Consider the following 13,495-nt stretch of genomic DNA (forward strand, 5'->3'; position numbering starts at 1 on the left):
ACTGAGGCGACAGTGTGCACATTTGGCCCGGCTAAATGAGAAACGCGCTTTATTCTCAGGCAGCATCTAACAGAGATTTGAGAGTCTGCCAAGACTTGTAAAGTCCCCCGAATGCTTCCCACTTCTGTTGATATATATGAGAATGAATTCTCATTCTCTTTATGAAGCCAGGAATGTATCTCTAACGTCTTTGAATTTCTGGGTAGGAAAATGAATGGTTTAGGGGCACTAGTGATGTTTTCATCTCTTCTTCCTGCTGCTTCTAGTAAGAGATGGACTGCATCTCATAAGACTGGCAAGACAGTGTTGGCAGGAGACCAGTCAGCCTGATCGAGTGGTTTATTATTTCAATTGAATTGTGTGAGAAAGGAGAAAAGTACTCAGATAAAACTGTAAGACCATATTAGATACTACAGAGCATAAAAGAGATGTCACAGAAAGAAAAATAGTGGAGGACTAGCCCAGCAATTTTCAGAAGATACCAGAGAAATGGGCTGGGGTAACATTAACCTTCTCAGTTGTCTCTATACCAACAAATAGCAGATGAAAAATTATTTAACTGAACTTTAAAAGAAATGAACATTATTTGGTAAATATCATCTCTTACACCTTATGGAGATGTTTTGCAATGTGATTTCTGAGTGTAATATGTCTATGAAAAGGTACATCTTGTTTGGAATAAATAGGTCTAACTGAAGGGCTGAGGGAGGAGCAGTATATGTCAAAAAGATATACACATGCATGGAAATCCACAGACCTGAAAGTGAAGCATGAAGGAAGCAGCTGCAGGAGAGTGAAATGAAAGAAAAACAGAAATGTTATCCTGGGACCACATCAGAGACCTCACAACCAGATGGCTAATATGGACAGGCAAGATAGAGGAGCAGTGCAAGCCTTTACAGACTTCAGATGAAAATCCCACTCCACTAAAGGCAAAACATCTGAAAAATTATTGAATTGCCTTGTTGGAAATTTAATCTCACAGAAGAGAGAGAAGCAATGAGGGGTCTTGCTGCATTGGCTTATTTTTTGGCTCCTTATAAAAATCCATTTAGGGAAAGTGGAGGCTAAAAGAATCTTAAAGGAAAGTAGCCATCCCATGTCATCCGAGTTCATTAGGCTACAGAAAAGAACTCTGAGCTTGGACATACACGTATCTCCCACCTTTAGTACATCTCATTTCAGGAAGTTCAGACAAAACAATGAAGCAATCCCATAGTCAGTGACTCTAACTTGAGGATGGATCAAGAAGAATGAGAAGCTGTCAAATAGAAGTTGGATGACATAATCACTCCATTTCCCAAGGAGTAACAGTCAAGCATTAGATAACTCAATAGCCAATGGTAATATGAGAAAATAAAGATCACATTACTAATGATGATCACAAAAGAGTGGCATCGAGGATTAAGAATGTTTCAGAAGTATCAAAGCCTCAAATTATCTGAAGTTTGAAAAACATATTAGGAAAAATTAAAATGTATTTTGTCTATTAAAAGTTCTAAAAAGAAGAAAAGAAAATACACCCACTATTTAGAGCAGATGGTATACTGTTAATTTACAATTAGTGAGAAGTGTTCAACTCCTATCATCTTTCCAGCATCCCCATAGAGAATGCTCTTAGAACTGAAAAGGTAGGGAAAATATATTTGAGAGTTGAAGCCTAAGATAGGAAAGGATATAGTAAAAGCACATTACATTGGCTTCATGTAATTTAAATCCAAAATGTCTGGCAGGAACTTGCTACTTTAAAGCCTGAGCTACCTACATAAAAAGAATACAGTAATTAGAGTACCCTGGACTAAGCCAACCATGGTCACACCCAAGCCTAACTCTTCTGTCTCTCCCACTCCTTCTCTGCCCCATTTCACCTCCCTGATTCTCACTTGCTTCTGTCTCATCTCTTGTTTACTTGTTTCGCTCACCTAGCCCACCAATCTACTACTTTATTTCCAAGCCGATGCATTGTCTCTGAACTTCCATCTCAGCATATTCATGCTAAGTCCTCAGTTTTCAGAGTTCTACAGAATATAAGCTCAAGATTTCCTTTTCTCACTGTACAGACCCCCTCCCTGCTTCCCAGCTCAGAGGATTTCAAAAATAAATTGCATGCTGTATTTTTGAAAGTATCTTTGTATGATATTGCTATATCACACTGCTGAAAAATAAATGTTGCCTCAGGTTCTTTAGAAAAGGAAAAAGTGGATGTGGTAGGGAAAAGGGAAAAGTAGACTAGAATGCTTGAGGTCTGACTCCAGTGAAATTCTCCAAAGATCGTTAAACTTTCAACTTGAGAGAGTTAATAAAGAAAGAGGTTATTAAGAATCAACATAAATTCATTGAGAACACACCAAATGATCTCATTTCCTATTTTGATAGCTTTATTAGGCAAGTAGTGTGAACTTAGAGTAAAAGATAAGAACCTCTGACATTGGTAGTGGTACAAATATGGATACAGTGATTAAACAGCTACACTCAAATAACTTAAATATTGAATCCCCTTCAGACTGAAGTCATAGGACTTGCCCACAGCACTGTAGTCCTGGCCCTGGCCTTTGAGTGGCACTCTTCTTGACAGGTTTGGAGAAAGTATGGTTTGTTTGTTTTTTTTTAAGTTTTTTATTTTTGAGAGACAGAGAGAGATGGTGACAGCAGGGGAGGGTCAGAGAGAGAGGGAGATACAGAATCCAAAGCAGGTGCCAGGCTCTGAGCTAGCTGTCGGCATAGAGCCCGATGCGGGGCTCAAACCCCTGAACCATGAGATCATGACCTGAGGTGAAGCCAGCCGCTTAACAGACTGAGCCACACAGGCGCCCCTGGAGAAAGTATGTTAATCAGATGTGTAGAGGACTTAATGGTAGGAAGAACAGTTAATGTGCCAGCTAACAGTCACAACTTAAAAATACTTCAGTCACCAATAAGAAATACGGCAAAACTAAGAAATTTGTTAAGCATAATAAATTGAGTATGATACGCCAACAATAGGATTGGGGCCCTCTAGTTCCTCACTCTTTGGTCCTAAACTTTATATCAAACAGAAATATTGACAGATTTAGGAGGTTTTTGTGTTTATTTATTTATTTTGAGAGAGTATGTGAGTGGGAGAGGGGCAGGGAGAGAGAGAGGAAGGAGAGAAGGAATCCCAAGCAGGCTCTGCACTGTCAGCACCGAGCCTGACTCGGGGATCATGAGATCATGACCTGAACCAACATCAAGAGTCAGACTCCACCAACTGAGCCACCCAGGTGCCCCTAGACTGATCCAATTTTTAAAAATACTCTTGATTATCCCAAACAAATAACTAACTGTCAAAGATGTGATTCTGGAATTCTATAATCCTTCACATTGTTCATTTGGAGAACACTTAAATTAAATGTGTCATCTATACTTTAAAGAATTTAGCATCAGTTTCTCCACCTGCCCATTCACACATAAACATTTCCATTAATTAGGGATGGCTATAGCAGATTGCTTGACCTTTGTATATGCACACCCAGCTTGGAATAATGAATGTAGGTTCCCTAATCTCCACAGATGTGTGTCCAGGAAGGACTAGACCAGCCATATGTCCTTTACTGATTGTATGTGTCTTCCAGTGAACTCCAAATTCCAGATGTGTATTCAAAGATATCATAAGCTGGCAGTACTAAATGGAAGCTTTGGGTTTTAAACAATGTACACATTTTCAGGCACATGGTATGGTCATTCATTTTCTTTGATACTCTTTCCAAAATAATGTAGAATAGTCATCATTGTTTTAACCTCTTCCAGATTAAAAACCTATATACAACATCTTAAGAACTATGATGACTACAACACACCATGTGCTGACAAAATTTAGAGGCTCCAGTGACCTCGTTTTATTTAGTTTTACATTAAGCAATAATGTTTTAATAAATAACAACAGCAAATCTCCAGTATAGAGCAGAAGGTATACTTACTATAAACAGAATGTGAATCTGCTTCTTACAATAAAATATTTTGAAATATACATTGTTTCTTTTGAATAAGCCTTCGAACCTTGATGACTATATAGGAAATTTCCTGTTTAATCATTTTTTGAATATATTTTGGTGATTTCAATCAAGCTGTGATCTGATTCAATGAAATAAAAAAATTTTTGATGATTTCCTAGATTGAAAAAATTATTTTCTATCACATATAAATAGCTTTATAGCTGCCAAGTGACCTCATGTACTTACTACCTTAAAACATGATTGAGAAATATTAAACATGTCCAGATTCTTTAACTATGATTATTATGTATTTACAGAAGTGCTCAGGGACACCTGGGTGACTCAGTAGGTTAAGCGTACAACTTCAGCTCAGGTCATGATCTTACAGTTGGTGGGTTCAAGCCCTGCATCAGGCTCTGTGCTAACAGCTCAGAGCCTGGGGCCTGCTACAGATTCTGTGTCTTTCTCTCTCTGCCCCTCTGCCACCTGTGCTCTGTCTCTCTCACAAAAATAAATAAACATTAAAAAATTGTTAAGAAGTGCTCAAATCTATTTTTGATTCTCATATTAATAAAAACATTTAGTAAATCAACAAGTCTATTAGCCCATACAACTAACTATGTGCCTAATATTATACTGTATATTTAGCACATGAATAAATGAAAGCTTTATTTATCTTAACAGATATTTGAGTACCCATTATGTTTCAGTGATCTGCAGGAGCAAGATATGCCACAGGAGACACAAAGATGAATAAAGCCTGCTAAGAGACTGTATATAGGAAGCTAAATATAGAAAATATCTACAACTTGAAGTAGAATTCACTAAATAGAGAAATATCAGATGAAGTCAGCATTACAGTGCTTATGACCATAGAATTTGAAGTCAAGTAGCCCTGATCTGAATCCCTCCTTCATTATTTACTTTATTCTGTACCTTAGATCTCATTCACCTCATCATGTATAAAATGTGTTGAGGTTTAAATGAGATAGTGCTTTAAAATTGTGGAATCGGTCTGATACATAGGAAAAACTTAAAAGTAGTCTGCTATCATTGGTTCCATATAATAGATAAAATACTAGGTCACTAAGAGGAATATAAGAGAGGATGGGAAAGGGAGAAAAACAGGTAGGGGTAAAGGGAGAAGATGAAGGAAGAAAAGGAAGAGACAAAGAGATTACATCTTCAATTTGGTTAGGAAAGGCAAAAGAAGAATTGAGGAAATCTTCATGAAGTAGTGGCATGTCAGATGTCTTTGAAGGATGGGTAGGAGTTTTCAAAGTAGAGATGAGAAGGAAGGGTATCCTGGACAGAAGACTCAACGTGAAATTAGGCACCAGAGGAATCAATTGACAGGTGTGTTCAGTGTAGCTGAAACACGTGGTATTTGGAAGTGAGAAATAAGACCAAAAAAGGCGTTGTTAGAAAGCCGTAAATGCTAGACTTAAATGTGAGACTATATTTAATGTAACAGATTTTTGAGTAAGGTAGTGAGAAATTTAGTCTGTTCTGTGCAGCCTGGATTGAGATAACAACATTGCCTCGGGTGAAACGGAAAAGGAAGAATATGAGCATGAGATTCATCACATGGGCTCTTAACTGCCTTGGAAGTAACAGGAAACTAATTAGTAATGGTTACAGACTGTAGCAGACTTGGAAAGAAGATTCAAAAGAAATTGCAGATCCAGAACTCACAAGACTTGACCACAGATGAGATGCTGGAGGAAGGAGAAATTGGAGCAGATAGCACTCTAAAATTTCAAGCCTTGGTGATCGCAAAAATCCTACCGCTGCTCACAAAATGAAGGAAGTCAAAAGGAAGACCCAGTTTTGTGGCGTTGATGATAAGTTTAGTGAGTGGAGACTCTGTGTTACCAATTTCTAGTAACAATGCATGTCATGCAGCTGACAAATGTAGATCTTGAGTTTGTGAGAGTGATTCTGAATAGAGATATTGATTTGACATCAAGTGCCCACCTACAGACAGACTGCATTGAAAAGAAAATAGTGAAGTCTTGTAAATTTTCTATCATCGTACTCAGAGAGAGATGCACAAATGAACTGTATATTATAATGTAAACTTTGTTTCAGTTTGAAACTCCAAGCCATGAGCATATTGTCCTTTAGAGCTTGAAATGGAGAAAAAAGTAAAAAGAGGGTAACCAAGGTCATAGAGAGAAGAACAGAAACTAAAATGCCAAAGAGAATATAGGAAGTTTGCTTTAAGAGTCAGACCTCCTTGAACGTGGACCTTGAATTCAAACAAAACATTCTCTTGTTAAAAGTTAAAGACAAAAGCAGAAAATCTTAACAGCATACTAATTTGACACACATTGTTACATCCTTCTGTTTTTGTTTTATGAAACAAAGTATTTCTTATTGTTGCTGAAACATCTTCTGTGCTTCACATATTAAGCACACTTCCAACTAATATGAAGAACAAAGCAATGTGTAACTGCATGAAAAATCGTCAGCAGTGAATAAAGAAAATCCTAGTCCTTTAAAAGTAAAAGAGCATCTTATTTAGCTATTAGTTGAATCTAATTAATTAACATAAATTAGAATTTTTAAATAATGAAATACACTCTTCGAGACATGACAGGTGGGTATGCTATCAAAGCACTTTTCTAAATGAAAATCTAGAATCCAAATGCAGCGATATAAATGCATAGCATTCCCATTTTTATTCCTCTCATTCCTGGCAATCTAAAGTTTCTAGTTTAAGTGCGTTACCCTTTTTTGCTTTTTATTACTTCTGCATCCTTCAAAGTTCAAAATTGGAGAAAGGTAAGCTACAACCGCTGAAAAGGGTGTCATTTCTTCTGTCCACAGAAACACTGTTTTAGATCATCTGGTAGAAAACCTATGGAATGCAGCCAATTGGGTCTTGTATTTCTAAGCTGGATACACACGTGCACGTGCATGCATACACACACACACACACACACACACACACACACACACACACATTTTGCCTTTCTTTCAGAAGACAAAGAATTTTAAGCTACAGTTATGAAAAGCATTAACTACAAGAACTCTACTACTAAAAGCCTCCCAAGTTACATAATGCAGCATTATATTTTAAAAACACAGAAATCTGGACTGATAGTAATCATTACATGGGGCTGTATTCCGGTGAGCACTGTAAGTAATTCAGGGCCTATCTTTCAGGATGTAATTGGAAAAGCACTGCAGTACCTTGGAACATTTGGGGAACTGAGCCACCTAGAGCAAGTTGTGGCCATGATCGATGAAGAAATGTGTATCAACTGTGGCAAATGCTACATGACCTGTAATGACTCCGGCTACCAGGTAAGAATTCTGCTGTAATTAGGATGCTGTGAGGCATGTTTCTTCTGGCTTTTGTAGCAGAAAGCATCTTCTGTTGCTAAGTGTGCGATTCAGACCAGACGTGCCCAATATTGTTCCTCCGCAGTGGCATGTCTGTCCACCGCCCGCCCCCGAGCATGGTAATTTTTTTTCAAAGGAAAGCCATAACTCATACTAACTGTGCCACTATTCAATGCACAGTGCGTTTTTTTTTTATATCATTCTATCACCCATAAAACTGGATGGAAAAATCCAACCAAAAGAGAAATCTACACAATCATGCACATCAGGAAGCATTGTGCTTTAATACCGAGGGAAGGGAAAGGAGTTGCCATTTATTGCCATCACCCTGAAAGGACTTGATTCTCTCTACCAAAAGAGAATTCTCTTCCATCCAGTATTGACTGGGCTCCTCCCATGGTAGGAAAGAAACAACACTCCCCACCAGCCCAGGTGTTGGGACTGGGAATTCCTTTGTGGCCGGAGAAGCCCCAAGTTGCCTTCTTCCCACACGCGGTGAGCCGTGGGGTTCCCCGCCCGTCACCGGCGAGGCTGCGGGGACGGCAGGAAAAGTCGGGGTCCAGCTGCCTTCAGTCTCACAACCACAGAATAACATTATCTTCATTACATATTTCAAGCTAGGAAGAAGTAAAGTAATACCTTTTAAGATGATTAGTGGAATTTTCAAGAGAGATAAAATGGCCTGTATGTAAAAACTGAAGTTTATTAAACTTCTCAGCCTGGAGGATCATCCCATGTTGCTCGTGGTGGATTTTCGCATATTCTTCTGACCACCTAACTAAGAGATGTAACAGACATACTGCAATTCTTAAAAAAAATCTACCTCTTTAATGACATTAGTTCTATGCCAAATTTTTACCCAACATATCACTTTTTTGTGTGCTGAAAGGTGTCTCTAACAGTTATTCTGGAAATGCTAATCCCATCACACTTTCATCTTCTCTGCCCTCTAATTAACCAATCAGAGATGAGTTAATAAGTCCTGGCACCAAAATCATGGCAGCGGTTCTCTAATATCTCCATTCTTGGAAGTGTAGGGGCACGTGGGTGGCTCAGTCAGTTAAGTGTCTGACTCTTGATTTCAGCTCAGGTCATAATTTCACAAGTTAGTGGGTTTGAGCCCTGAGTCAGGCTCCAAGGCTGACGGTGCAGAGCCTGCTTGGGTTTCTCTCTCTCCCTCTCTGTCTCTGCCCCTCCCCTGTTCATGCTCGCTCTCTCGCTCTCTCTCTCAAAAATAAATAAACTTTTAAAAAATATAAAAGAAGTATGACTCCTACATTAAAATTCTAGCCTTGGTACAATGTCAGTTAAAAACAAAACAAACAAAAAGCCTCCCAAAACTCTTATTAATGAGGGGGGAAATCATAGTTTGGCTTTTTAAAAGATTTTTAAAGTCCTCCTCTGACTCTTCTGTCTCAAAAAGATAAAAAAAATAGAAAAAGTCTTCAACTGATTGTAAAGTTTTATGTCTGCAAATTTTTAAAGTATGAAATTTTTAAGATATAAGCATTATTTTATTTTCAATTGCTTCTTGGGTTTCTATTTATAAAAGGATACATAAGGAAGAGAAATAGTTTTTACTCATTCACACAGCCATCCAAGATGTTGTTTTATTTTTAAAAATGGCAACAATTTATGGGGACAAAGTTTCTTATGGTTTGTCACTTGTTTAGATATAATATGGTTGTTTCCTTAAAGGACAGCCTTTTTTTTATATATATTAGGCAGTCTGATACAATTTACTCTAATGAAACATTTTTTCTTTTATGTGCATAAGAGGGGAAACAATTATAGTTACAGGTCGCTTCAATTGGGGGAAGGAAACTTTTTTAACAAAAAAAAAAGTTATTTTGAATTGGATGATAACACATTCTATATGCATAATTTGAAATCCAAACAAATGCATTCATTGCCCCTTCTGACGGTGACACTTCTTCCCTGTTGAGAAGGAGGAGCGTGAGGAGAGCAGGCCCCTCAGGGTCCTCAGGTAGCAGACATCCGTCCTCCTAGGAGGGGAAGGACCGGAGCGTGGCTCAGAACAAAGGAAATTGAGACTTACTGGTATGAAATAGTTTCCTCACACAACACAAGAAAAATACCTCCAAGGAATTTTAAACAGTGTATTTCTAATTTAAAAGGATTTCTTTTCTGTTGTGCTGTTTTTGTTGCTGCTGCTGCTGCTGCTGTTTTTCTCCCCTCTCGCACCTCCACTGCTGCGTGTAGCTGAGTGTCTCGTCTCCAAGTGCGGCTCTACTGCGGTGGGAGAAACGTGGATTCCAAAATGGGGGCGTTCTTGACCTTTTTGGTCCGTGACAGCAATACTCTTAATTTCTGTTTGCAGGCTATTCAGTTTGATCCAGAAACCCACCTGCCCACCATTACGGACTCCTGTACGGGCTGCACCCTGTGTCTCAGCGTCTGCCCTATTATCGACTGCATCAAAATGGTTTCCAGGACAACACCTTATGAACCAAAGAGAGGCTTGCCCTTAGCTGTGAATAATCTGGTGTGTTAAGGTGATTTGTGAAACAGTTGCCGGGAATTTCGAGGTCACCTATGTATACTAATCTTTTTCATTGTGATCGTTATGCTCAGCTCTTTCTAAATTGAAACAAATACATAATTTCTGGGGGGAAAAACCCTTCCAAGTGAACAATATAGTTTCTAAATAAATTTCCAAATTTTAAAAATGTCTACTGTCAGTGGCCATTCAATTAATGGTCATAAAATAGGATAATTCTTTTGTGAGGAGATTGTTAAATAACTGTGGAACAGTTAATTGGACATTCACCATCAGTTGTCCATTCTGAAAAATATTAACTTTTTTTGTGGCAATGAGTGCAGTAGTTTGCAAATTGCCCAGTGCTGTGCTCTGTCTTTGATTTCTAATTGTAAGTGAAATTAAGTATTTTAGAACAAAGTACCATTTAACTTACAAGAAAATGTTTCCAAGGAAACATTTTATAATTAAAAATTACATTTAATTTTAACCCTGTTTCTAAGCAAATGTAATTAGCTCCATAAAGCACAAGTGAAGAAAGTCAAATGATTATTTACTGTGGCAGGAAAAGAAAGCCAAAGAGGATTTGCAAAACTTTTTTAAGGCCTTATTTTAAAAATAGCTTCTTTGTGGTGGGCTAGAAGCTCAAAGTGAAGTATTTAGTAATCATTCATATCACTCTGCTAGTCACCACTCATGCCTGAGGTGGGTGTTCGAACGCTAGCAATGAATCAACGTGATATTCTTCTTTAAATATTTAAACTATGTTCCGAACAAAACAAGATATTAGGATGGAGCTCTGGTAAAAGCTACTCTTTTGCTGTGCACAGATCTGCTCTGTCTGCTTCTAATAGTAGCCTTCATGATTATAGCAATTAATGTTTGAACAAAGCCCAAATTATACAGCAGTGGGTCATGTGCTTCATTATTCAAGAATGAAAAATATAGTATTCGTAATATATATGAAGTGTGCAAAGCCAAGCCAATTTGACTACTTTATATGTTAGTGTTTAATTTTTTAAAAGGTAATCAGATAAAAAGAAATATATATTTTCTGCTATTGCCAATAATATTTTTATATTCCTCTATTTTTATAACCAGCAAATAGCATCATATAAATTCATTTATCTCTTTTTTTTGTGGCCTATTTTAATATGAATCCATAAGTAGCAAATCTTTAAGTAATGATCTGTGGTATATTTCTATGAAAAATGTAACACCTTGAAAAATAAATGTTTGATTATGCACTTTTAGAAATGCACATTTACCACAAAATCTGCATGATTGAATACTATCAAATAAAATATCATAAAGCATTTTAAACAACATGGTCTTTTGCTGCCTCATTTGCAAGTACAACATCATGTCACCTATTTCAATTCTGAGGTGGAGAAGTTTTTGATTAATCCTACAGTGAATTCCATCCAAGTGTGTATATAATGTTAGTTCAAAGCTAATGAGGGTAATGACAGTGCAGTTATTTAAGTGTTTCGCTTCCGGTCCTCTTGACCCAGGTTTTCCTACTGAATTTAAGTCCACTCTGCCAAAAGGCATCTTTCACTGGGCACAGGCCAGTTTTCTTTCAGTGGTTCATGGGCAGAGATAAGAGAAATGGCAACCTACCATTACAGGCACCATCTTCACTCTAACAAAAATCAGTGTCATTTAATAGTATCCCTTAGTTGAACGTGAAATATTAAGGACTCATATCAACGGGCTCCCTTTTATGCTCCTGTCATGGTGGAGACATCTTACTTTTCGGACTTGGTGACAGCTTAGCGAAGGGTTGGACTTGTCCAGAAAATAAATTTACTGGGGCCACATGGATGCCATCATCATGCATTAGCCCCACCTCAATCTGATGAGAGTTTTTTACTCTGGGAGTTTTATGAAAATCCCTCCCACACATATATGCCCGAGTCCTCTTCAAGACACTGACTGCCAGGCAGAAATTCCCTTAATAGAGAGTAAAGAAAAAAGTGCTTTATGACTTTTGCTCCCTCCTCTGAGAAAGAATGAACATGGCACTATAGCTCTTTTCTTGAACTATAGCTGTTCCTTGGGGAACTGCACATGACCAGGCCTTTGAGTTAGGATATGGCGATCTGTAATTTTACACTAGTATATTCCCCATACACACTTCTGTCCACTTTCTATTGTACACTAAGAAGCATTTCTTATCCATGCTGTTTATAGGAAATGTAGTTTAAGTTTATAATGCATGACTTGCAGAGAGACTGAAGAACAGAGGAAGAATGAACCTTAGGTCATTCCATCCAACAAGAGACCACGAGCCCTTGGTCCTAATACACATCTTCTCATGATTCCAGATCTTCAGACACAAATGAAGACATAGGATTAGACAATGGAGTCTGATGTTGAGTGTTTCCTATGTCTAAGAAATTATACTATATGATCTACATATGTGGTAGTTAATTTTATCTTGGCTGGCACCCAGTACCCAGATACTTGGTCGAGCATTATTCTGGATGTTTCTATGAGGTGTTTTTGGATGAGGTTTACAACATTAAATCAGTAGACTCTGAGCTAAGCAGATTGCTCTCCATTAGTAGGTGGGTCTCATCTAAGCAGTTGAAGGCCCAAATAAACAAAAGGCTGGCCCCACCCCACCTCCTCAACAAGAGAGAATCATCACCATTTGTCCTTTGGACATCCTTTGCAGCATCAACTCTTTCTGGTTTTATAGCAAACTGTCTTTGGACCTGAACTATAATTCCTGAATCTCTAGCTAGCCACCCTCTCCTATCAGATTTTGGACTCATTAAGCCTCCACAATCAAATGAGACAATTCCTTAAAATAAGTCTCTTTACACACACACACACACACACACACACACACACACACACACACACACATGTACGCACACTGTATTGGCTTTGTTTCTTTAAAGAACCCTCCATGAGAACATGGATGTTTGAGTAGTCTAAAAGTAACATGTTACAGGTCACATAGGTAATTAGGTATGTTTCTGAGTATGTTGGTGATGTCTACTATGCCCTCTGTTTTCTCTTTTGTTCATCCAGGCACTCATTCATTTAACAAATACTTATCAAATAACTCCCTGTACCAGGCACTGGACTAAGTCTTGAACTTGTGACCTGAAATAAGGAAGGTTCCCTAAATGCCAGCCACTTAACACCTACAGGGGAAATGGGCATATAAACAGTTATTACAGAAAGTGTGATCTGTGCTAGGAAAACAGTATTGAGAGAAGGGACACCTAAAACCTCCCCCTTTGACAAGACAATAAATTCAGCCATGTTTCTAGTTCCATGAAAGAGTTTTTGAAATAGGAAACAAGGAGAAGGAAAACAAGAAGGAAAGCACAGAAGTATGTAAAGTCTCGAGTGTCCAGGAAACTGTAAAAGCTTGGAATTAGCCAGAACAAAAGGAATATGTGGGATGTAAAGCAGAGAGAGAGAGAGATAGAGAGGTTTGAATCATCTTAGAATCCCTTAGGGAATCAGAATCAGCACATTGTTCATGAATTCACTCAAAAAACTTTCCATAGTTGCCTTATGCCAAGCACTTGCTAGTTGATGCTGTTTCTACTATGAACAAGACAGACATGATTCATTCGAGCCTCACTGAGCTTATATCTTAGTGAAGAATACATAGAGCAGGTAAATAAATAAACTGTAAATTATGATTGGTGCTTTGCAATGACAG

General features: G+C 38.0%; 1 protein-coding gene across 1 annotated transcript in view; it reads left to right on the forward strand.

The window, feature by feature from the left end:
• Window positions 1–11,130, forward strand: part of DPYD (dihydropyrimidine dehydrogenase) — an 806,753-nt gene extending 795,623 nt beyond the window's left edge. Inside the window, exons 22-23 of the mRNA XM_029948659.1 lie at window positions 7,125–7,265; window positions 9,646–11,130. Coding sequence (XP_029804519.1) covers window positions 7,125–7,265; window positions 9,646–9,819 — 315 coding nt within the window. The 3' untranslated portion in view covers window positions 9,820–11,130. The remainder of the gene's footprint in view (window positions 1–7,124; window positions 7,266–9,645) is intronic.
• Window positions 11,131–13,495: the final 2,365 nt, after the last annotated feature.

Source organism: Suricata suricatta, chromosome 8, assembly GCF_006229205.1.
Source record: "Suricata suricatta isolate VVHF042 chromosome 8, meerkat_22Aug2017_6uvM2_HiC, whole genome shotgun sequence".
Classification (NCBI taxonomy): Eukaryota; Metazoa; Chordata; class Mammalia; order Carnivora; family Herpestidae; genus Suricata; species Suricata suricatta.